Here is a 25861-nt window from a genome sequence, read left to right on the forward strand (position 1 = left end):
GTACAAATCCCAAAGGCCATGGAGGTAGTTAAATTAATAAATGGAAAAAGACTTACTGAGTGGGAGACGGTATTTATTTGTCTGTTGTAAATGAAGTTGTCATTTCTAAGACCATCAAATCATGTGTTTTTTTATGAGGGGTTGCAACTTTCAGAGAGATTGAAATGTTACATGAGAATTAATAAGCATGGCTGGCAAAGCAGCTCAAACAACGTAGGGCTCAGAAGCTAACCTTTGGTGAGGTCACTAGAATACGAAATTCAGGAGCTTTCCCGTTGAGTCGATGGAAAGCTCCATCCTGTCAGAAGGTTGAGGACAAAATGCATTTGGCTTAAACTGTCCAAGTTAGTTTTGAATCAGAAGTTTTAAAGATTTGCATGTTAGAGTGGTATTTTTGTGGCAGCTTTAATTTGCCTTAAAGTTCAGAGGAACTAGAGATTACTGGATAAAGCATCAAAAATATTAACAGAGCACTGACACCGCTTGGAGTGCACAAAGGATATCTGCATTGCCCAGGAAATACTCAGCAAGTCCACAGCGGGTTCAGAACTTAGCATTTGCTTTAAGTTATCAAGTTAATGTTTAATTTAACTCAATACTATCAAACACTGCAGCTGAATTATTGGCAAGCTCTCCAGCCCTTGCAAAGGAAATAGCCTACAAGAACTGAAGTTTTTGGACATTTTACGAGTCATCTGAAAAGAAGATAATGCAGTGCCATTGCTATACAATGTGTATGAAATTGAGCCTCATGAAATTGTTACTCTTCAACCGTTTTCAGTCTACAAAAATGGCATTTTCTCATGGTTCACCCAATAACTTGAAGTGTAGGTGTTGCTGTATAGCAAATATATAGTAGTTATTCTGACAAAGGAAATACTGTGTTTCTATGCACAAGAAAGTTCCTTTTGCCTTTTTGTGGGTGGATTGATGAAAGAAGTGCACAGCCTTCTTCATACATCAGAGCCTTTGACAAGTCTTCAGAGGATGTGCATCCCCACAACCAAGAACCCTTAGAAAAGTCTTGCCAGAATATCCCAAGGTTTGCATGTTGAGACGTGAAGATATGTGCAGTATTAAAAATGGAATACTTGAACTGGTATCCTCAGTCTTAAAGCTCAAGCCTCCAGAAGAGCAGACTTAGGGTTTACTGTTAGTTGGACCATGGATTGTAGTCAGTAGTATAATTACAAAACTGTGCTTCCATCAGTTGTAACAAATATTCCATACCAATGTCGGGTCTTAATAGCAGGGTGTGAACCCCGTATCTGATGCATGATTGTTCTGCAAACCCGCAACTTCTCAGATAATAAAAAGATAATACCAAGCTAATGCGAGGGTTACCATGAAGCACATGTAGGATCAGACTGATTGGCTGAGTATTTACACAGCTCATATGGCCAAGGGCTTCCTGGACATGGTTGCCAAGAACCCATCATTATGGAGGTGTTGCCCTAAACCCCACAACTCTCTTTCTAAAAACCAACTGGACTTTGGGGGGGGGGGTGCTCGGTCAGAGTCCTTCATCAACACTTCGCATAAACTAATTGTGGTTCTGTCCTAGTGAGACTAATTCCATTGGTTGTCAGAAGGCTTAAGGTCAGTTTTTATTCAACCCCTTCTAAGACCTTTGGCAAGTCCCTTGCCCTCCTTAAGCCTCAGTTTACTTTGTTATAAAATAGGACAAATGACTCCTTCCTCTTTGTGGGATTGTTGTACATGAGCACACGTGGTAGCCTTTTTGTAGCATTAGCATATTATATTGCTTTTCTCCTTAACAATTGGGCACTTGGTGCCAACAAGCTGATTTGCGAAGAGGGTGGAGAAGTGAGGAGAAAGACACACCTAGGCAGACATTGCCAACCTCTCAGGATTTCAAAGACCCAGCGCCATCCCTTGGCTAACTAGTACTTTGTTCTCTTTTCCTAGTTACTAGTTATTATGGCTTTTCCACCCATTTTTACATTGGTGGCAGCAGCCTATTTCTGTGGCCAAAAATAATAGAAAAGTAATTTTTTAAGAAAAAATTGTTTTTAGATACATAACCACCAAAACAGCAACGATGGCAAATGGCTACAGTAGGGCAACGGTAGGCAAGACACCAAGTTTATAAGTTCCTTTGCTGAGAAATTGCTGTTAAGGCCTTTATGTTCACACTATTAGCACCACCATGGAAATAAACACTGGCCTAGGAGCCCAGAACCTGACGGGCAACAGGTGGCAACACTAAGGAGTGCCTCCCCTCTCTTGCTGTGTTCTTGCTTGAGAATCTCAGTTGTGCGTAAAGGAATTCTGGTTGTATATGCCGGGCCACGAAGAGCCACACTGCTTCATTCCTGCAGGGAGGAGGTGTAGAAAGAAATGAGAAGTATGCAGGGCAGGGAAAACCACATGGGGAGCAAATAGAATTTGGGGGAGCTTATTACTTTTCAACTACTTGAAAGCTATTGTCAACTCATTTTCAGATGAGTATACCTACGCCACGAGGTTTGAAGTGTCTTTTACTCCAATTGGAAAAACATCCTGTCTCTAATCCAAAAATCACTGTGTGGTCACTTGATTGCACTAGTAACGCTGTCTCAGACAACAAGAAGCTAAAATATTTGTCTGAGAAAATGATGTGCTGCGGGATTTGAAAGCCCTGGAGAGAGCATGTGGACAGTGAAGAGATCACTGATTTATTCGGAAGCATCCGCTGACCTCAGAACCATGTGCTGTAGCTAGAGTTGCAGCAGAGAGGAAGGGGGAAAGGAGTGAGGATGAGGAATCAGGACTTAGGGTACAGGAAGGTTCCAGAAGCCCAGGGAGCCTTGGATTGGAAGGTTTTATTAAGGACGTAGCATTTGACATGGGTCGGGAAGATGGCATGGGATTTCAAAAGAAGGTGGTGCATTTCAGAAAGAGGAGACAATGTAAACAAAGATATGGAATCAGGAACATAGGGCAGAAGTTCCAGGAATTGTGAGTTGTCCAGTTTGACCAGAAGAGGAGTGTAGAGCAGAAATGAGAAATAAGCTCGCACAGGTAGAGTTGCGTCAGAGTTTGGAGATCCTTGAAAAACGGGCCAGGAGGCTGGAATTTAATTTCATAGATAATTGAGTGTTTTTGAGCAAGGGAGAGAAATTGTTAGACCTGTGTTTTAGATTAGAAAGGTAATGCTGTGTAAGATGGTTTAGAAGGCAATGTCCAGAAATGGTGAGGATGCCGTTTGAGGAATCCAAGAGAGCAGGAGTGAAGATGTAACTAGGGCAGTGGCTGTGGAAATAGAAAGGCATGTCAGAAGAGAAAGAAACTTGGAAGAGAAAGATAGATCTTTTAAACTGAGAATTCCAGAGAAGGAAAATAAGCATAGGTCCAAGCCAGAGTTATGGTTACACAATGGCTCTGGGAAAACCAAAATGGATTTTCTGTTCCCATTGGGAGATGATGCACCATAAGCATCTCAAGCTTCCACTGAGTGTCCAGAATCCAAGTCCAGTCTGGGCAGGTCCCACTGTCCAAAGGACGTTCCTGAGAGATGAGGCAGGAGCGTGGCATGGCTTAGAGGTCTGAGTAAGGGCAATTCTAGGAAGTGGTGCAAGGGATTATCATGAGCAGAGTCTAGCCCTGGAGAGAGGGCTGAGAAGGTCCAGGGGAGAAGCTGAGCTAGGATTCACAACTGGGTACTGAGGGCACCAGCAGGCTCGGGGGACCCAGGCAGCAGGGCCAGTTAAGCAAACTGGGCCTCCCCACCCCAAGTGAAGGTCAGCTAGGGAGCCTGCACTATCACCTACTCCGGGCTTCGTTTGTCCCGGGTGGGTAACGGTGGATGGCCCGGAAACAGTCGAAGTTGGGGCAGGAGCTGCTTATTCCAAGGCTGTGTGAGAACCCAGCCCAAAGGTGGCCACTTTAGGTAGGGGCGAGTATCAAAAGGATCATTTACTGGAGAACCAGGCTCGTTTCTCTTATGAGATTGTACTAAGTTTGTGGTGTGTGGGATCACACTGCCAGGTAACATTAACCCACTCCTTCGTGACCGGGTCAGACATTATTCTTCCAATGTGTACTTTGCATTGCTCAATTACGCAGCACATCTAATTTACCATCTGGGGAACATCTGGATGAAGGACGATTGACTTAAGAAGACACTTCCACCATCAGAAAGACATGATGGTTATAAAGGATATCTGTAAATTTCCCATGTAGCCACAGGGGCAAATTATTACCTTTCTCTGAACTTTGGCTCATCAATCCATAATGATTGTGACCTTCCAACCATCACACAAAATCCTTGCATGGTCTTATGCTGCATTTGCAGCTGGCTGAGGATGGCCTCAGCTGCACTCAAACGGTGTTTTGCATGCCTTATCCTTCGTTGAGTCTTTCCATCTATCTACACTTTCAAAGTTTGTTTTACAGCCACCAGTTTTTTGTGTGATTGAAACATATAACTCTAAACAGAGGATTCTAGACAAACTCAGTACAATCTTCTAGGTCGCTAAACAGTTTAGCTAGTTTTGCTTTGCTTCTCACCAAATTTATTGGGGAGTCTAATTGACTGGATCATTTGATTATTATATCACAAAGACAGTCACAGAGAGGAAAGAACTGAAATGTTAAGGAAGAAACAGTTTTCTGTTCCCAATCACATTGCTAAACACAAGTAATAATGAGAACACCTGATTCTGAAGTGACATCTAATTCAGCGCCAAATCTGTCTAAGGGGTCAAAAAGTCTCATAGAGTTATCTTTATAAGTAATATGCTATAATGCTTCCACGAAAAATTGAACTAGGAAAGGATCAACATTCTTCTTGAGCAGCAGTATGTCTAAAAGCATTGCACCCACAATTTGTTCATCACAATTTTTTTTTTCATTCCTCTTCTTTGCCTCCTATTTTAAGCCCATTCATTCTTTCCTTCTCATTTTAAGAATAAATAAAGCAAAATGTAAGCTTATGTTATTATTTAGTATGAAAACACAGAACCTAATCATAGCTAATGAGTGTAATGAATGCTAAGCTGCACCTCTTCTGGCTTGGTGTATGTGTTTTATATACAGAAGGTAGCGTAGGATGCCAAGTTACAGATGGGGTTGTGGAATGTTAGTTGACAGCCGATTAGAGTAATCTGTCAGAAATGACGGCTTAATCACCCTAGCACACTCCAAATTCCCTCATAGAATTCCACCAGGGTAATCTAATTTTCCTGTGATATTTTACTTTATTTTATTTTTTTCTTGCTAGGGCTAAATGGTTACATTGCTTGCTCTTCCCCCTCTGGCATACTGCATGATTTTAACAAAAATGTAAGTAGGTTGTGTCATTACTGCCATAAAGGCTGACGTGGAGCCTGATAAGCCAAAAGCAGATCTATAATTCTAGCTTCCATAGGTTTTTCTCCATCCCTGGATTATTAGAATATACGAAAAACAGCTGGGAGTTGAGCAGTGCTCACTGATATTCCCAAGTGGCCGGGAAAGCCATTATTTCCAGTATATTCTCTTAGCTTTTGCATAGGTCTCCCCCACCACCACCCCTAGGGAACCCCTTATACTATGTAATACAATAATAATAGCAATATTCTTCCCCTTTTCAACCACCTACTATGCAGTCGGTGTTTTAAGCAGTTAGGAAGAAGTAGTAATTTATTTCCATTAATGAGGTTCTTTTCCTTATTGGAATTTGTGATGGGAAGAGAAGGGATATCTTATGTTTCTGTGTTGTTACAACACTCAAATTCCCTTTTTTTCTTGGCTCAGATCACTTTTATAAAAATATACGTCAGTAAATATTGATTCAAAGTGCTCCGTGCACCTACCACGTTCCCTCCCTGATGGTGACGCACAGAAGAGCAATTAGGGATCTCACTGGGGACTCAGAATGGAGTTGAATCCCATATACTGTGCTTCCACCGTGGAAGTCGCACTTTCAGGGTACTCAGGGTTTGCTCCAGAGTCTCTGAAGCCAGGTCAAGATAAGCAGGCTCTGCAGAATCCGTTGTTTCATTGTTTCGTAAAGCCAAATGCTGGAGCTTTCTGATGTGAACGATGGCTTACCCAAACGCTAAGTGGCCAACGCTTTGATTTATTTTATAGATCCCATCGTACGTACACTTTCGCACTATCAGCTTATGAAGAAACCACAAAATACAGGATAAATTAATGTCAGCGAATCAAAACCATTATTTTCCTCTCACAGAACAATTGAAAGCTTGTCTTGATTAACCTCAGTTCGCCTATCATTAACATACATGTGCCACGTTTCAGAGAGCCTGCCCTGTGAAGCCAACCTCAGAGTTGCATTCCATTTTGTAAATGTTATTTAGAAGACCCTGCAAGAATTGTAGGGTTTGAACATTGAATTTCTGGATTAGAGCCTGTGGTTCCTTTATAGTCAAATGACACCTGTGCTGGGCCTCTGCTTTCCTGATGGGACTGTGAAGCTGTGAGTTGTTGTGTGTATGTGTGTATGTGTGTGTGTGTGTGTTAGTCATTGCAGCCTTTTGAACTTTCCCTCCTGCCTTTTTGATGGAGAAATCCCAGATGAAAATTTTTGTTCTGCAGCTAATTTAAAAAATATATGTGTGTATATGAAATACAGATACACAACATACACATACATACACATGTGTACAACGTACATTTATTTATGTGCTCCTCATTGGGAAGAAACCTTTATAGTTTGAGGCAGCCTTTATGTCAAAAACACAAGAGGAAAATTATGGTGGTTTTATAGATTCTTAAAAACCCACGACTCCCTGGTAGCGCGTATGTCTAGATACACACTAGAGCAGGGTGGAGTAGTGGCTGAGAGCTTGTGCTCCAGCCTCAGGCAGACCTGGGTTCAGATCCACCCTCCACCACTTCCTCAATTTTCACAAAAATTGCCTAAATTCTCTTTCACTTAATAGGTATAGCTTTGAGCCCCAAATCTGGCTTTGTCCCAATGATAAAAGTTGGTTTTGACTGTTGTAACAATTTATTTGTATCATCTATATTCTTGCAGAGGTGTCATGAAATTAGAGAATTCTTAGTAATTTTGCCTGCGCCTACGGTAACCATTAAAAAAAAAAAAATCAGAGCAATTCAAAGATTCCTGAGCAATCCAGATAAGTCAACGTTTGTAAAACTACCTTCGCTCCTTCCCCATCCCCCTTATAACACAACAGTGACTGAGTTGGCAAAATTACTACCAAGAACGATAAACAAGCCTATATACTTTTGGGCATTCCTTATCCTAGAAGACCCCTGACACTACATGCACTCATTCATTTGGGGGGATGGTGTACCCCCATTAGTGGCAACTCTTTTGAAACCTGTTTTTGCCATTCATCATGATATTTTGAGAAAAATTCAGAAAGTCGTGTAGGTATTTCATAGTCTAGGATACAATTGGAAGATGGATGTCTTCTGCACACATCACTTTTATGTGGCTGTAGCATGGAAGAAAAATGTCAGTTTGTCTTTCCTGGCTGGAATCCTTGAATTCTCCTCTTTGACGCATAGCTCTTTTGTGAGTTCACTTCTCTCCCTCCCCTCTTTTCCTGCTTTAAATATTTTATGGGCAGTGAGCTTATAATATGTGCCATCACGATTGTGCTCTCCAGGGGTCAGGGTAGGTTTAATAATGAGATGTGTAAGAGTGACTCCGTAAAACCTATTTCAGGTTAAAAATGGCATGTTTTATTGAATCTCGTGTTAAAGTGGTGGTTAACTCGTCAAGTGGTGATGGCCGGGGTTAAACAAGTTCCAACACGAGATCTCCTGTGTGTGAGACCAGCAGGGCCTTTTCCCCTCAGCCCACTGCCTTCCCCCAGGGCCTCCACCCGCCAGTCTAGGCCTCTCCTCTGCTAGAATCTTCCCTTTATTCATGCCAGGACCAAGGCAGAGAGATTTGGGGATTCACAACAGCCTCCGTGCATAATGGGAACTCCGGAGAGTTTCGGTAGTGAGTGGAATGTTCCAGAACCCGGCTCATCCCTATCCCTGGGACATGGGAAAATTCCTAACGGAAGGAAGGACAACCATGGCCAGGGCTACGCGGAGCTGTCCTTACGTGCATCTACCCCGCAAAGTTTTGAGTCCTGACTCCCTCCAAGTCTGTGTCCTCGTTTTCATTTCTGTGAGCCATAACTGGAGGCCACGTCGGAGCTCAGCCGTTCTGAAGACAGGGGTTGGAATACTCAGGTCTGAGGTCCGATGGGCATGTGGACACCCCAAACTGGTAACTCATGAAGTGGTAGGATGAAGGGGGGACTTTCTACTGGAAGTCACCTGCTCCAGCCCTCACAGGCAACTGTGGTGTCAAAGAGAAGCAGCCTGTGCCTGTCACTCATGTGTGTATGCTTAGCTTTGAGATGGAAAGGACTGCAAAACGGAGCCTCTGGAAGATACGGGCCACAGCTCACCAAAAGCCTAAATCAGACCCTGAAGAAATGGCACCTCCGGGTGCTGCAGTAACAAGTGCTCTTTGCCAAGGGCTACAGCTTTACTCTGTGTATGATGTCATTAATGAGCACACAGTTGTTGTCGAAATAAAACAACCAATTTCAATCCCCCCCCAAGAAAGAAAGAAAAACAAAACCCTTAAAATTTCCCCTTTCATTATAATGCTTTGTTTGTTTTTTAACAAATAGGGCTAAATAGGGACCAAGAAGTTAACCAGCGTCTTATTGTCACTTTAGGCAAAATTTCTGCAATAACAGGGAAAAGAAATTCTTGTGCAGGCAAAGGAATCTTCAAAGGAAGGAATTTAGAAGCCTTTCTTCATAGAACGTGAAGTTGATGAAATATGTTATGTCAAAGTTACTCCCATGAACCAGGATCTGTTTCCAGAGCCACTAATTTGCCATGTCGCTGGGACTGAGTGCCTGGTCTAAGACCACCGTGGACCCCTGTGGTGGTTTGAGCTAGCCATAGCTACAGCTGACCCAAATACAAATGGACTCGCTACTTCCCTTCCATCCTCACTCAGGAAAACTGCCCTGTGCATGAATGGCAGGGGCTGGTGTTTCCAGAATTCCAGCACTCATCACACAGTCTAGCCAGGCAATGGCAATACAGACCCACCGAACATGTTTCCAAACACAGCCAATTTTGCATGCTTATGGAGATGCAGCCTCAGTTTAATTAGCACACGTCTCTTAGGAGACTCCTTGCAGAAACTGGAAAATGGTGCAGCCCCGTGGAGAACTAGCCTCGGCCTGGACTCCAAGACTCCCACCAGGCCAGAGAGGCATTGGGCAGATTTGAGTGGTGATGGCCAAATTCCCTGGGCTTCCCCTGGGTCCACTGCCATCCCAGCGGGACCTCCAAGTGCAGAAGCTTAAGAGCTTCTATTGCTTCCTCTCCTGGTTTGAATGTCATTATCATACTTCATTAGGAATAATATGACCAACTTCATCTTACTCTCTGCCTCCAAATGCCTTGTTCTCTTCCCTAAAATGTCCTCCAGCTTGGTTAACAGCTCAGTCCTTCCAGATTGAACTCAAGCATTAACCTCATCTGAGAAACCCACTCCAGCCTGCCCTCCCTTGGGCTGTGTTGGGTCCCCCTCCTCCGAGCTCACACACTGCACGTCTCAGCACGGCCCGTCACGCTCTGGGAAGTGGCTTGTATGTGTGTTTGTGTGTGTGTGTGTGTGTGTGTGTGTGTCTGCCACTCCACTGCAAGCTCCTCCATGATGAAAACCCCTTCTCCTCCTTGCACCCCCAGCTTCTAACACAGTGCCAGGTAAAACTCAGAAAATTAAACAGACAGCTGCGTCGTGCAAAGTCATCCCGGCTCAAATCTCTTTATTATAACTTGAGACTCTAAAGTAGAAGGTCCACTGCTTTACAATAACTCCCCTCCTCCACCCAGCACATCCCCCAAAGTGCTTGGAATCATGAGACTTGGAGGAAGTACAACCACACAAGGTGAATGACTCTCAGACCATTTTTGGTCTTCCCTGACATTTACGGCCTGGATGTGATCAGAAATTTGTAACTCACATGAACTGTTCATGATAATGAGCCATTCTTAATACAGTGCTGATTGAATACCTGTCCCCCAAGGTCACGGTGCTTTGCACATGTTATCTAAATTGTCTGCAGAACATGCCTGAAGGAGGGTGGTCACCCCTTCAGTGGTATGACAAGCCCCTCTTCCCCCCATCCCCAGGCCCATGGGAGACCAAACCCAAGTTCAAGTCTGCAGTGGGGTAGCAGGTTGATTACCCAGACTGTGACATTCCAGGACATTCCAGATCCAAAACTGAGGTGATTCCCTCAGCAGTGGCCAGTTTCAGGATCTAACGCTAGCCAAATGGACAAACACCTAGATAAAGTGCTGGGGTTGGTGGGAGGAAGGGACGGTGAGCTCTGTCCAGGAGGATGCCTGCAAACGAGGCTCCTTGGGTGAGCAAAGCCTGCTGTCCCCAATCCTAGGCTCAGATTGCCAAGTCCCGTATTGGGCATTTTTTAGTGAAGCAGAGTGGCGTGGGGGGGATCAGATTTCTGATGCGGCTCTGCTGTGAAGCAGCTGTGTCCCCTTCATGTAGTTGCTTGTTCCGTGTACACCCATAAATTGAAGAGTGTTGTCCTAAATGGTTCCCAGGCCTTCTGCAGCCCTCGAATACACAGAATCTGTCCTGCAGCTTCTGGTGACCTCCTCCAGTGCTCCATGCACGTCCCGGTTGTGTTTGCTTTTGTATATGCATGTGCCCACCATGAGGGACCAGAAGCTCCCTGAGGACAAGAGGTCACAGCCATTCCATCTTGGTGTCCCGGGTGGAATGCAGGTGTCCCCACTTCCTGTCCCTGCATCTCCATCCTGCCAATCTCCTCCGACACCTTACAGCCCACTGACGTGTAGAGTCTTGAAAGGAAAGCTGCCACCTCCCATCCTCCAGTCCTGTCATCCGTGCAGCTTCTTCCTGGTTCCCACTTTGGAATCGTAATCTGCATTTATCATTCCCACCGTTACCCTCCCTGTTACTTCCCCACCCCTCCCGTCTGGCTTCTGCCCCCAGCACTCCACAGAAACTGCTTTCAATGAGTTCCCTAAAGACTTTTTCATTGCCAAGCCCAAAAAGATACCATGTGGCGCTTGTGCTCACCATTCCCTCTTTCTTGAAACTCTTCTCGTGGCTCCTGTGATCCCATTTGCTCCTGTTCTCTGCCTGTGCATCCCTGCCTGCCCCTCTCCATCTCCTTCTTCTGCTCCTCTTTCTTGGTGTTCTCAGTTCTGTCCTTGGCTCTTGGCTCTTTCCACTTTACATTCCCTCCCTGGACAGTTTCACCCAAGCTTGCGGCTTCCACTCCCACCCACCCCCAGGGCAGCCTCTGCAGCCCTGACCCCTCTCCAGAACTGAGACCCACATTCCCATCTTCTCTCTGCACCCCACATCACCCCAAGGCGAGTACGGCCAGACCCGAGCTCACTCATCCCCACCCGCAAATGACTTCCTTGTTGACGTGGGCAACGATGAAACAACCTATCCAGTTGTGCAAGCCAAAGACCGGCCATCCTCCCAGGGTGCCCTGCTCCCTCCACCCCACCCCAGCCAGTCGCCGCTGCAAGCTTAGACCCTCGCCGGTTGCCCTGGACCTGTGGGCAGCCTCTAGGCTGCTCTCCCTGCCTCAGTGTCTCCCTGCTACAATCTGTCCTCCACACTGGCCAAAAGACTTCTCAAGAATACAGACCCGGTCATGTTGCCTTTGCGGCTTACAAAATTCCAATTTCTTAGCACATGCTCCTCTCTACACATCTTTGGGGCTCCTGCTAGAAGGAACTGGGCATCTCCATTCCTTCTGCTTCTAAGGCCATTCTTCCTTCCTCTGCTGGAGAGCTCTGATCAGCTTTCCTCTTTGCTAGGAGCCTCCCCTGTCCTCCAGGCCGAGGTGAGAGCCTGCTCCCCTCTGCCCCCACCCCAGCACTGCCCCCCTCCATAGTGAGCACCGGGAGCTGAACTGCCTTCACTTGGCTTTTGACCCCCACTCCTGAGCCTACAGCCTGACACATAGAAGGTACTTCATAAATATTTGCCAGATGAGTGGATAAGTACATTACCCGATGACTAAGTTCATCCTCCCCAAACACATTTGTTTAATGTCATTCTCTCCAGTACCTCAGCCCGGATCAGGAACTTCCACAGTTTAATTCTGCCTCCTTTTGAGGTAAATATTCCACTATTCAACTCTTTTCTGAAAAGACTGGTCTAGTTACTGACCCCAAAACATTCCACTCTCATTCTGGTCTGTCCTACACGAATGGAATATATTAATGAATGAAGTGGGAGTGCTGGTAGACCCCATACCTCTAGGCCTGGGTTCCACACACAAGAGCCCCTTGCGTTCTAGGCTCCACGAAGCAGTTCTGAATTATTCAGCCCCTCACCCCTTGACAGCTCTCCCTCTCTCGACTCTTCTTGTATTTTGCAGACCCTGGCAGCGGTAGGTATCAGGTCCTGATTGCCTGATAATAATTTCCCATCATTTAAGCACCAGAGCCAGGCACCATTCCCCTTTCATTTAAATTAGAGAATGCCCCGAGCTCTGGCTCGCAAGTGATGGAAGTCCACTGGGGGAATTAAAGGTTCAGTGAGAACAGGACCCATTATAATAAAAGCATTTGCTCAGCCAGTGAGTCCATCCACCCTGTGGCTTCCATGTTCCTTGGGGTACGATGCAATATGGAGCAAGAGGACCTTTGAAAGGAGTTTGAGGAATTTATTTTAATTGGAAATGGTGGTAGCATTCCCTGCTTGGAGGAAACTGCAGATCCTGCACAGCGGTTGGTTATAGTTGTGTAAGGAGCCAGAGAGGACCTAACTCAACCACAATTCAGGGCTTTGACGCCCCTTTGTTCCAGATTCTCTCTGCCCCCACGTCCGTACCAAACACAAGTATAAGTTCCATGTCTTTCTCCCCTCCTCATTCCCTGCTTCCATTCTCCCGGTAGCTTTGCATCCCCGTTCTCTGCTTTGCTTTAAATAAAAATCATGTGATGGCACCTGTGTGATGGTAATACCTTCAGACTGCTCATTAACAGAACCACGAGGCCCAAGTACCAGGCAGGTAGCAGACTTCGAGAATGGCCAGAAGTAAAACAAAGACCAACTGCCTTTAAATTTGTCATTACACAGTAACCATGGTCAACATTTTGTCAGTTAAGCATCTTGCCTGCATTTTTCTCACTTACTCTCCCAACCCTATTAAACCAGTGTTACCATATCTGGGTCACAGATGAGGGAACTGGGGTCCACGGTCACCTCGCGATATCAAATGACAAGACCAGGCTTACCTACAGGATAGGGACAGAGCCTATATTGAGTGGCAGAACCAGGTTTAAAACTCAATCTTGACTCCACCTCCCAACCTCTTAAATACTGTGTCACTGCACCCCGTGACTTAAAAAAGATTCCATTCCTGACCCATAAAGCACAGGCTTGCGTTTTAACAGAGTTCATTTTAACGGGGAGAAGTCTGGCTATTATTTCTGTGCCCATATAGCCTTGTTGGTACTCGATGTAGTAGTGTCAGATTTCTAGAGGCTGTTTTTACAGTTGTCCAATCTGCCTTTACTTTCTCACTTTTGTGTTTTTAGATGCATCATCCCATTCAGATGAAACCTGCCGATAGTGAAAAGTCAAACGGTAGGTGGTCACCAACTGGCTCATTTCATAATGTCTGCTTCTCTCAATGAAACTGTCAGATGGGGGAGGGGAAACTGGAAGACAGAGAGAACTGCTCCAGGAAACTCCGGCTACAGCTTGCAGGTCTGGCTCTGCTGCCTCATTTATCTCTGTTGGAAAGATCGGTGAAGATGTTACAAGAAGTGGTTTTCCATGTTCCTCCATTTGGGGCTTGCTCTGTGTAGTGACCCTGTGGCATCTGGCTCTTTATCTCCCCCAACACAGCAATGCAGGGACACCTCCTGGCGGGGAATGACCGCATGTCGTGCAGAGAACATGACTGGGAAAGGAATTGACCGTTAAGAATTAAGCTATATAAATATATAAATATATATATATGTATATTTTTCCTTTTCCATTTGTTCCTCATTGGTCTGGAGGCTATCTTATTGCACTCTTCTCCAAATTGCACCAGTGCATTTGCATCAGAGTTCATTCACAATTCAGCCTGCTGATTAAAGAAAGGTACACTCCGTGCATAAATGTGCATTTGATGATTGCCCATGAAATAACTGAGATTTGCCAGGACATGAAAGGGTTGGTAGCCACATTTCTGGTTTTTAGGTTTTGCTTCCGCTTATACAGACCTTCTGTCCCTGTTTTGTTCTTTTTAATTTACTGAAATGGATATTAAGGGAATCTTCTACCTCTTTAGACCACAGAGCTCCTCTGTCCCCCCAAGGCTGCCACAATCAGCATTGTCTCCTTCCAGCAGGCCATGCTTCACCTCATTAATTAGTAATCAGGGCAGAAGCCGTGCACTTGGAGATCTGCATATCTGCAGATGTAAATTATGATTGGGCTCTAAATCTCTCCACAAGGTATTTTTTGCTAATTGTAGTGCATGCCATTTTCTGGCATCTCCATAGCCTAGAAAGCTTTGAAGAAAGTGACAAGTCGTGCCGTGACACCGCTAGCATCTCTCTGTAAGAGTATATTCCTATATTGGGAGAGGAGACTCTGAGGCTTTAACTGCCAGCCTCTCCCCAGCCCTATATTCTTTCAGAGCACATTCCTTTTTTCCTATCCTGCTTTTATCACTCACCTGGATTTAGTCTCAAAAGTTCTGAAATCCATTGCTACTTTGCTATGGGAACTTGCTCAAGTCACTTTGTTCCTTTATCCCAGAATCATTCCTTAGTTAATTACTTGTGCCATGCCACTGCAACAGGGAATTTAAAGAAGAGGAAAAGACTACAGAATACACTGCCCCTGCCCTCATGGAGCTTGCATTCAGCCTCCTGATTTAAGTGTCTAAGAGTCACTTAAACACTGAACTTTAATCTCCCCATTCATAAAATGGTACCCATTTCACACAGGTTGGCGTCTTTGGGTTTTTTTGTTTTGTTTTGTTTTGTTTTGTTTTGACACTCAAATATGATTTTGTGAAAGTGATGGGGCACTTCTAAGAAATGCCGATTTCCATTATCACTGAGATGGCCGCCTCGCTTGGTAGGGTTCTGCATCAAGCACATCTGCTTACACAGAAGGCCCCTTCATCCCTGCTGATTCTTGAGACTTTGCACCCCAGATGTGTCCATTTGCAACGGGAGGGAAGAGAGATGAATCCCGCATTTATGGAGTGGCTCCCATCACAGCAGGTCACCTCGGAACTTCTGGCCACCAGGCAATGCCCCCTCCCCTTTGGGCCCCTCTTTCTCCAAATGGTGTCAGGCCAAGGACCGTGGAATGAAAGTCTGCGGGAAAGTGTCTGGCTTATCTCTGAACCTTAAATGGCAGTCATGCAAGTGGGAAGAATCGGAGAACCGAGGTGAGAACGTGCAACCTGAAAGACCCAAGCAGTGGAACTGTGAAGGGGTTTCTTCTTTTCCATTTCCCACCGTGTGGGTGTCATCCGTGGCGTTAAGAACAGCTTCTATGGGATAGGTGCCAGGGGCCATCAGCGTGGTGCTGACCAGTGTCTACTCTAGACCCTAGAGCTGATGTTTGGTAAATTCTGGAAACTCAGAAAACAAAGGTCAGTCTACAAAGCAAAGGGAGAATTGGCCCAACTAGGGTCAGAATCACAGCAACTGACTAAAACCACCATGTGTGTAACTGATTTTACTGATCTCAGAAACCAAACGGGATTGGGCACCATTATCACTAGGATGGAGAGTACCTAAAGATGCCATTTTTAAGGAGGCAGCATGGGGTTGCAGTTGAAAACTTATTCAAGAAGCCCTGATTTGACTCCTGGCTCTGCCCCTTGTTGGCTGAGTCCTGGGGCAAGTTGCCTAAGCTCGCTCGGCCTCAGTCCTTTGGCTGTCAGAGGGGCCACAGCGGTCTGCAGACTGAGCTCCCTGTAGTGCCTGCCTTGCAAGGTGGCTTGAGGATGATGTAAGTTAACATAAGCAAGAGTTTTGCATAAGACCTGGCACACTGTAAATACGCAGTACATGCTAGGTTATTATACAATAACGGCCCAATTTCTTACCAGCACATAGATCTGTATGTATGAATGAAAACCTCTAAACCTTCTAGTTGGGCCAATTCCTCCTTTGCTTTCTAGACTGACCTTCATTATCTGAATTTCCAGTGAGAAAAGTCAAAAGCGTAAATAGACGGAAACAGCCTTTTTTTAAGGGCTCTTTCTCATAGAGGCTTGAATGTACCTTCCCTTGCGTAGACACGGGCAGGTTCCAAGGTTCTCCTTGGACCTGATTGAGGAATCAGGAGAAATGTGTAATTTTTCAAAAGCAGGGGATAAAAGCCATGAGCCTTTTCTGATTTCACATGTCATTTTTGACAGGTAAGCATAGTTTCAAAGGCTCAAAGAACATAAAGATTTTCTTTGGCTCAGATGCTCTAAATAGCTCCTAGAGTTGTGAAAGAAGTATAACGAGCTCTAATTGCACTTCTTTGGCGTTTGCTGACATTTATGGAAAGCACAAAGGGCTCATCACAGTTAGACAGTTACTGTCTTCCTTATCAGTATGTTCAGATTCCTGAAACTTTGTATTTGCTGAGCAAGAAAGAGCTGCTAATCACAGATTAATTAGTGATGGGCAAATGAATTCCAGAAGAGCAATCACTCTTTTAAGCTTTGTCCATCTATAGATTCTAACAAAATACACGTCTGTGGTAAGCCCAGAGAGATTATCTTGCTCCTGTATTAGCCCCTGCATTTTAGTATTTTATTGAAAAGGCTTCCTAAAGCTCCGGGACTTCTTATAGCCTGTGCCCTTTAAACTGGCACTGAGCTAAGCTGCAGCCTCTAGCACATTTATGCAAACTCACCGCATTTTATTGCCTGCCCACGTGCTTCTAGGGTGCCAGGTGTCAAAAATTTAAAAAAAAAAAAAAAAATCCCACTCTGGATAAGCAATAAAATGCTGGGGTTTTTAAGAGCACGCTGAATAAAGACCCAAATCAGGGTTGCTTGTTTCAACAAAATCCAACGTTTTTGATAATTTTCCATTGCAGAAAAGTGAGTGATGGTACAACCGGGACATTTTAGGAGGTGGGGATTTAAAGGACCAGCATCTGCTAGCAGAGACATAGCTTCTCTCTTGCATTCTGTGTGCCATCTGAAGGCCTGTTTTCCAGTCTTCGCTCCTCTGTTGCAGGATTGGAACTTCAAAGCAGTTGCTGGATCTGAAGCATGTCCAGCGGCGAGTGACAAGCTAGGTGGCAGGGCTGCCTTTGGTGTCACAGGCTGCCTCCCGGATCCACTCTACACCATGCTCCCTGGCTAGGGGAGGATTGGATAGTGCTCCGTAGACAGAGTGTCAGTCTGTCCTTCTCTAATCCTCCCACCCCACAACTTGTCCGGGGTCCTGAAAGCCTATAATCCAGATGTGCCACGGCAGCCCATAGTCTCTTTCCTCAAGGACCCTGAAGCCCCCAGTGCCCAGGCATCAAGCTGAGAGCTAGCGGGAGTCAAGATGACGCAGTTTTGTCAAGTGAGGGTGAAAACTGCAAAGCCCCCGTTACAAATAGGCATCACGGGGTGTTTCCTTCCAGTCTCCTTCTGATTTACTGGAAGAGGAGAAAATAATTTTGAAATTCAAAGTGGAGAGACTCACAGATTTGGAGGCAGTAATTAAATGCCATATGTTAGCACTAACACATTGCAAAGTTGTTAATTAATTCAGGCAGGACTGAATCCAGGTGTGACTTTGACAGATTGTATACCAGGGTGTTAGCACAGACTTACAATTAGGGTGTTTTTTAAAAGTGAAGTTTCTATCCCCCTAACTTAAAAAAGTCACCACTCAAAGTGTTAAACCCTTTTCTCGTTTATGCCATCGTGGAAGGAGCAGTTTAAATGTCCAGTAGAGAACACCTTTCAGCTGTCTTGTTGGTCCCGATGGAGATGAGCCATCCGTGCCGCATTTTGTGTCTGAAAGTATTTCCTTCCACTTGTCATCAGTAATCCCAGAGGAAAAGGGACTGATCTTTTAATTCTTTTCCTCAGTCCCCTAAACACCTCACATAATACTATGAACATAGTAGGTTTATTTAAGCAATCAACATTCTCATGGCGTGAAAAATTAAGCAAGATACTTACTGCCTATGAAAACGTGGGGAAAATGTCAACAACTGAGAAGTTAAGTGAATTCAAGATATGTGAATTTAAGATGTTTGCAATGGTCTCAGGAATTCTTGGAATGGGAATCCCAGAAATAAATTTTGTGAATCAGTTTTCACTGGAAAATCAAGAAAACTCAAGGGAGAGGAAAGCCAAATAGGTTTTGTCATGCCCGTTTCCGTTAAGCCAAACATGGCCCAATTCCTAGAACTGCCAAGTGACTTTGTCTAGTAAAAGATGGTAATGTTCAGCTTCCTTTAAGCACGTAATACCTGAACATCACAGACACACACACACACACACACACACACACACACAAAACCAAGTTGGCAGCGCTGGTGGCACAAAATAATTTTAAAGGATGAACTGTTTCAAATAGGCTACCTCAAAAGCCACTGCAGTTTCAAATACCATACAGATGATGTAGGTTTCATTTATTTTTTCTTAACTGACATGTCATTTTGAAAAGTGGGCCTTATCTTCCTTTTCCCTCCCTGTCTGAGTTTGTCCTTTGTGGTGTCTAAGAAGTCAGGGTCTCTTCTTAAGCTGTTTCCAGTTTCTTAAAATTCCTTTTTACTGTTGTTGGGTTTTTTTTTTTTCGGGGGGGGGGGGACATTTTTTTAGCTAACTCTGGAGCTGCTTGTTCAATTTACTCTCACATCACCCTGAAGCTCAAAACCTGCAGATCGTTTTAGCTACACACCGTAATTATAGGCTTACCTGTGAAACCAGTGACCGGCTGGAAATTGCTCCTTTGCTTTTGTATAACAGAACTGGCACCAAATTCTTCAGTATATGAAGAAATAAAAGAAGATTAAAAAAAAAAAAAAAAGAACTCTCAAATGAAGTTACCAGTCATGATTTCCTGAGGGGTGGGGTCCCAGAGACAGCAGCCAACTGGAAATTCCTCCTTCCCCTGCCCAACGCAGCCGGCTCTGTTTCTCTCCCCTTCCCGTTTGAGGGAACACCACACCATCCCAGGGCGAAGGGGCCAGGCCTCTTAGCAGCCTGTGGCCCTGCTGATTTTGGAACTCATAGAAACTTCCATCATACGGAAAGATCCTTGCCAGGGGCATCTCGTGTTCCTAAGGCTTAGATCCTCATTATGCCAATGCTGTGTTTACTTACAAGGCTTTTACCAGTTCACAGTGGCTGCTTGGTAGTTCATTTCCAAGAAGGGAGGGAAAAGAACTTTAATTAACAATTTTTCATCTGCGTAAAGGAAGTTGGGTTCTCAACAGCCTCCGTCCACAGAATCAGAGCCGACAATGCCCATGGCCCCCATCGGCTTTTGTTGAGTCTCGACAGAAGCAGGGTCCTTTGGCTGCTCCTCCTTTCCTTGTTCACTGAGCCCCTTCTCTGCAGATGAAGCAGAAAGCACTGCCTTTCGTACTAAAACCGGGAGACCCCCCCCATCCCACTGCCAACCTGCCCAGACTCTACCTGAGCTTCTTAAAGTCCTGCTTGAATTCCACACCTGCCATCAAGCCTTTTGCAGACACTTTGGTTGCACAAGTGATAGTTTCCAAGGATCAAGGGATTGTGCTTTTCCGCCAATGTCCCCAGAGCCTCAGAGTTTCTCCAAGTTGTCTTAGGAGCTGCTGCAGTTTGGAGAGAGGGGCTGCATGGAAGGGATTTTCCCCACCCTCCCACCTCACTGGAGCAGGCAGCTGGGCTACCTTCTCTCCATTGTTTAAGGAAGAGAGAGAAGAGAAAAATGGACAAAGCCTAGAGTGTAAACCTTCATATGACAGATGACAAAGTGGCGGTCCACAGAGGTCAACTAATTCTCCATCAAATTAGCGGCAGAGCTGGAACTGGAACCTCAGTCTCCTTGTCACCCAGGAGACTCACCCACCTCCTCTGAACTAGGAGAAAAACAGTAAACCAAAAAGAACACAGGACTGGGGTCCAGGCTAGTCCCCTGCCAGGCTCTCAGGCACCTTCTGTAAAGTGAGGCCAAACATCTCTCCAGCCTCGTCCTTGCAGCCTGGGAGTCTATGACAAGGAACATTTATCTCCATTTTGTCCCTTCAGAGTTGCTCTGTCCAGTATTGTCATTACATGTGGATATCTAACTTTACTAAAATTATGTAACGTTAAAATTTCAGTTTCTCCATCAAGCACTCAGCGGAGCTACCATATTGGACGTGGAACTTTTCCATTACCACAGAGTAACGGTGCTACTTTGGAGTAAATTCCAAGGTTATTTGGCCACTTCATGCTTAGCTCTTCCATTCCTAGTGTCTGAAGAATATAGACCATGTATTTTAGCCCACATATTCCCAGAAGCACCTGGTCCCTGTAAACCCAGAATAAATTCTTGTTGGTTAAATGAGAATGAGGTGCTCAATGTCCAGGGAAGGAATAAGAGAAAGAGAAGTAAAATCCATCAAAATACCAATGACAAGACTATAAAACAGATACAATAGAAAGGTTTATTCATAGTGAGGAATGGGGGAGCCCCAGCCCCACCCCCAAAGCCAGGGCTCTCAGCTGCAGCCCACCGTCCATTCCTTAACTCCAAGGAACAGATAGAAATGAGACCCCGGAAAGAGGTAGGACTTCTCCCCTACGGCTTCCATGAACATCTTTTGCTCTTTTCTAAAAAAGGCTCCAAACACTTGTCCTGAAATCAGTTTATGACCTTGTCTTTAAAGCGAAATGTGGGCCAGATTCTCTGAGCAGAAGGATGAGATTTGGGGGACACTCTCCCAGGTCATCAGAGGTCACACCTCCCTCGCCCCACATCCCCGCACCCCCACCTCCAGGTTGCAGTGGTCCCAATTTGCTTGTCTTTGTCACGATGCCCAAAATGCGTTTCTGTCCATCAAGAACCTCACCTCCAAGTGATCAGAGCAGTGTTGTTCCCTGTTTTTTTTTCATTATGGGTTTCACTCCACGCATGGCTACCCTGAAGTGACCCTCAAGTGGTGGCAGCCCCCATCTCTTGGCCAGAATGGGCTCCCTCTCTAGCTGTCACCAGCAGGACCCTGGCCAGGTTGTGTAGCTACTACTGCCATATCTGGGAGACAAGTCACTCACGCTCCCCAGAGAGGAAACTGTCTCTCGTCCCTCGTCCCTGTCCACGTTGGTGGGGCTGAAGCTCTTTGAAACAGGAGGAGAAAGAAGTTTTCCTCCCTTGGATGCCTGGTTAAAAGTTAACTTTCCTAGTTAAACGACATCTGCTCTTACCCTTTTCCTCTCCGTGACCCTCAACTTAAAAGAAATCTACATAGACAGCAACTAATGAAGGGGGGGATGACAATCTAATAAGAACAGATAAGATCTGGAAAGTAATCTTGATATGGGAATGCTCAGAATGACTATGGTTTGTTAATTTTCTTGGGGTAGGGTAGGAATATGTTGGAAGCAATGTGGTTATTTTAGGTTATTTATTTTTCTTATTCCTTTGCTTCATTTTGTTTGAGATTTTTTTTTTAATTTTTTGATAAAGTATTAAAAAAATCTACAAAAATCCCAAATTAAAAACCTGTATCCAAAAACATCTCTGACATCTCACACAGAATGGTAGTGATCAGCGGTTATGCAGTTTTTTAAAATGTCAGTAAATACCTTACTATTAGCTCCCAGGTGGGGGAGAAAGACCCAATAGCAGGTTTTTTTGTCCTATCGAGATGTCTTATTGGGAATAACAAGCACACAAAGAGGTGAAATATCCAGGAGGGGCTGGGGGGAAGGAAGAGGCAAAAATGGGGTGCATGGAGGGACAAAGACAACCTATGAGGATAGAGGGAGCCTCGGGGCCCAGGCACAGCCAGCCACACAGGGCTGGGACCAACTCAGTTTGATGTGGGAATGCAGCATTGATTGCAAGGAAAAAAAAAAAAAGATGAAATGGCCTTCGCTCATTCATTATTTTTTTGTCTCCTAGCCGTGGAAGACAGAAAATTGTTCATAGGAATGGTTTCGAAGAAATGTAACGAGAATGATATCAGGGTGATGTTTTCTCCGTTCGGCCAGATAGAAGAATGCCGGATTCTCCGGGGGCCCGACGGCCTGAGTCGAGGTGAGCCCACTGCCTGTAAAGTCTCCTTCCTTGAGTGCTAATTGGAACTCTGTGTCATAGTGGAGGCAGATGTAACCCCTGCATACGGCGAGAGGTGGCCCCGAGATGTGCCCCGTGTGATCACGATCTCCACCCTGAACTGTCCACCGGAGCTGAAATGATCACCTTTATTTCTCAAGTCGAGAAGGTCCCGGTGCCATCATATTAGCTCAGGTTATCACTGTCAGAGAGAAGGCTGCAGGCTGCCCTGATGTACCATCCCCTCTCCGTCTCAAAGCGAAGCAGATTTTTTGGTGGGTGGGGGGCGCAGCGGGGAGAGATGTGGAGGACGAGAAAGAATATTTGTTGTTTTCATCTTAGTTTTCTGGTTTTCCGTCTGTGCCTGAAAGAAATGTTAAGGATCTGGCCTTCTTGACAGTGATACAATCCAAGAAAAAAAAAAAAAAGTCCATGTTCATATTAGTGCAGAGCAGATACGGACTCAGAGAGACTGGCCTGGCTTGAAGTATCTGAGTTTTATTTCAAAGAACAAAACTCGTGGAGTCCTGAGCTCGGAGCGTCCTTTGAGTAACGAGAGAAATGACTTGGTCTCGAAAAAGACTGTAGGTTGCTCTTAGCCACTGCGATAGAAGCAAAGGCTGCAGCTCGGAGCAGTGAGGAAAACCAGCATTTTTGTAAGCAGCTGTGCAAAGTGGCTTTAAATAATCGTTCTCTTTCCACGTTTGCCTCCCCTTTGACAATGCCACACGTCTCCTTCCTTAAACCATTCGTAAGCTGACACTGGGTGTTAACCAGTTACCTGACTGCCGTTTCCTGAGGAGTCCAAGGAAGCAGATGTGGAAATAGATACGTAAGATATATTTTTCAATTCTTAAAAGAAATCCTATTTTTGCACCACGAAGGGGATTTCATTCTATGATTTAATGTAATTACCGGTACATTTTCCATGGGGCCCAGAAACTTCCTCTCTTCTCAGCCTCTGGCTCTGGGAGAACATTGCAACCCCAAACCACATATCAAAAGAAAAAATTGGGCCATGAGTAGGAAGACACTAATTTCTACCCGTCCCACTCGTTCTCCATAAATTCAGTGTCACGTGAGGGAGAACGTGTGTCTTCTGGCTTTTAGACATTAAAACTTCATGTCATCAGCTGCCAGAATTGAAGGCACGGAGAACAAAAGTTTCCCACCTACATCCACCTCCACTCCCCAAAATGGTGTATGCGAGAAGAAAGCAGGAAGGTAGTGGCACAGCTCCAAGCTTATGATTCCTGTATTTTCTTCTGAAAGTGGTTAAAAACGATCTTTAAAAAGAGAGAGAGAGGAGGGAGGCATGGAAATCACAGTTGATGCATTCTCTAACAATTCTTGAGATTGAAAAGATGTGATTCTCTGAAAGCTGAGCAACGCATAATACCGAGTGTGAGCGCTACGTAGCAGGGCCCAGCTGTGCCAATGTCATTCTGTGGACTGCACAACCTCCGGCTCCTGTGCGACGTCTGAAGCAGAAGCATGCCGAGATTTCCACCTTGGTACCCTCTGAACCACCCTGGCAGGTTCAGACCCTGGCATCTGGTTGTCCAGTGCTGCTGCAGCCACGCAGGCAGAGGAACAAGGCGAGAGAAGATGGCGGGAAAAGGCAGCGTGGCCAAACAGAGACTAAAATCTGCAGGGAAGACATGAGCATATTTTAGTATTCCCTTTTCTGCTGCCAATTTAGTAATAGAAACACTATTCTCTCCTTTCGTTATTCTCAATAGCCCTTTTACTGCTATCATTATATTTTCGATTGCCCAAAGTATAGCATGGAGAAAAGACCGAAAGGAAAGCCCTTAAGATAATCACAGCAAAATTCAGAGGGCTTTGGAGGCCTTAGTTCCAGTCCCAGAACTTCTACAGACGTAAAGCGTGACCTTATTCAAATCACTTTCTTATCTCTGTAAATGATGACGGTGAAAATATCTGCCCTGTTTATCCCATGGGGACTCATAAGATACCGATATGACAGCTTTTTTGTTTCAGAAGACTATATTGTGGTTTAGTAGAGAGACCTCGAATGTCAAGTATGAAGTATGGAGGCTGTTCTCTCTGCTTGGCGGATTTAGGAAATGACCTCCCACCTTCCCTTCCCCACCTGTCCAGTGGGGGCAGCCGTGAGCAGATTGCTGCCTGCTGCACTTAGAGCTCCTAAGCATGCATTTGTGACTTCTGCAAAGATTTTAAAGCAGCCCAAACTTCTGTAGGAAAGCGCAGGACTTAAGAGAACTCAGCTAATTTGATCTGCCAATGGATTGATCAACCAGTAGCTGAAACCAGAAGCGGCCTCTTTCTGAAACAAGTTCTGGGAGCCCTCTCAATATTTTATGCAAATGTTGGCTTAACGTAAAGAGTAGAATAGTACCCTCCCTCCCCTTTTTTATAACAGAAAGGTCATTTCCGGTGAACCAATGAGAATTCCCTATTGCAAAATAGAAAATACTCATTTATTATTATTTGTTTTGAAATGTAAAGACCAACAGCAGTACTGTCTTCAATTAGCAGGACCAAGAGACCCCTGCTTCGAGGGACTGCCCCTGAATCGATGTGTTTTTTAACAATTCTCTTTCATGCTATTTTGCTTTTATTAATGAACTGCAGTCTTCGATCGCATATTAATAAGCATTTCCCAATTGCGACCCTGCAGACACTGAGCACTGAGCACTGCTGCTTTCAGTGCTTGGTCCACTGAAAATAATAAATAAATAAAAATTAAGTGAAATGGAAGCGTAGCTGCTCTGAAAAGTGCCTTCAAATACTCAACCAGGGTATAAACTGTTCAAGAAAAAAAGTTTTTTTAATCAAACCGTTTGATTATGATGAGGGAAAGAGGAGCAGTTGAGTGGTTCAATTTTTCCTTTTTGTTTTGGCCCAGTTCAGCTACTGCCAGTATAAGGACAAAGGAGGTGGCTGGATAGTGGGCTCCCCTGGGTTTCCAATGCCATTTCCTCTCTGCCATGCCACTAGTCTAAGTTCTTCCCTGATAGGTGGTTCAGCTGAGTTTTCTCCAGGCCCTTTGGCTTTATATCCCTGTTGAATCAAAGCATTCGCTCTGTTAGATTTGCCAGGATCACTGCCCCCCCTTTTTTTTTAATCATAATGTACACACTGGCAAGAAAGAATATTAAAAAGCTCCCAATCATTACTCACCAGCCCCCAAATCTGTGCCGTGCCCCGGGAAAGACATCCTCAGGAAATTGTCATGCCTCTACACGTGGGAAGCACATAGCACCTGCCAAGCGCATGGAAGCTACTCAACAAATATTTAGATTTTCTTCCTTGCTTTTTGACTATGTGCTTACTTCTGAATATGCATTTTCCCCTTTGGGGGCAGCAACCCATTCTCCCATCTTTTCTCATTTGGAAAGCATGGTGTCGTGATGCTTTCAGGCAGCTCTGTAATATCTAGATGCTTCTGCAGTGATGGGTCAAGCCTCCGGGGGCTGCAGCGTGAACCTTCATTGAGAAAACAAGCAGGAGACCGTGGGCCCACACATAGCCATCCGGATGAGCTTCCCGCTCTCTAAATCAAAGCTCGAGGCTTCTGAGCCCAAGCACGTATTTGAAAACGTTACGTTAGCATGTTGACTTCCGAAAATACACGTTC

The 25861-nt window shown here is 45.0% G+C and overlaps 1 protein-coding gene across 11 annotated transcripts in view; it reads left to right on the forward strand.

Moving 5' to 3' along the window:
* CELF2 (CUGBP Elav-like family member 2) overlaps positions 1 to 25861 on the forward strand; it is a 637682-nt gene that overhangs the window by 541864 nt on the left and 69957 nt on the right. For all 11 annotated transcript variants that reach the window (XM_037848338.1, XM_037848333.1, XM_037848330.1 and 8 more), the window contains 2 exons: positions 13567 to 13615; positions 22084 to 22218. In XM_037848338.1, coding sequence (XP_037704266.1) covers positions 13567 to 13615; positions 22084 to 22218 — 184 coding nt within the window. The remainder of the gene's footprint in view (positions 1 to 13566; positions 13616 to 22083; positions 22219 to 25861) is intronic.

The sequence above is a fragment of the Choloepus didactylus genome, chromosome 8 (assembly GCF_015220235.1).
Source record: "Choloepus didactylus isolate mChoDid1 chromosome 8, mChoDid1.pri, whole genome shotgun sequence".
Taxonomy (NCBI): Eukaryota; Metazoa; Chordata; class Mammalia; order Pilosa; family Megalonychidae; genus Choloepus; species Choloepus didactylus.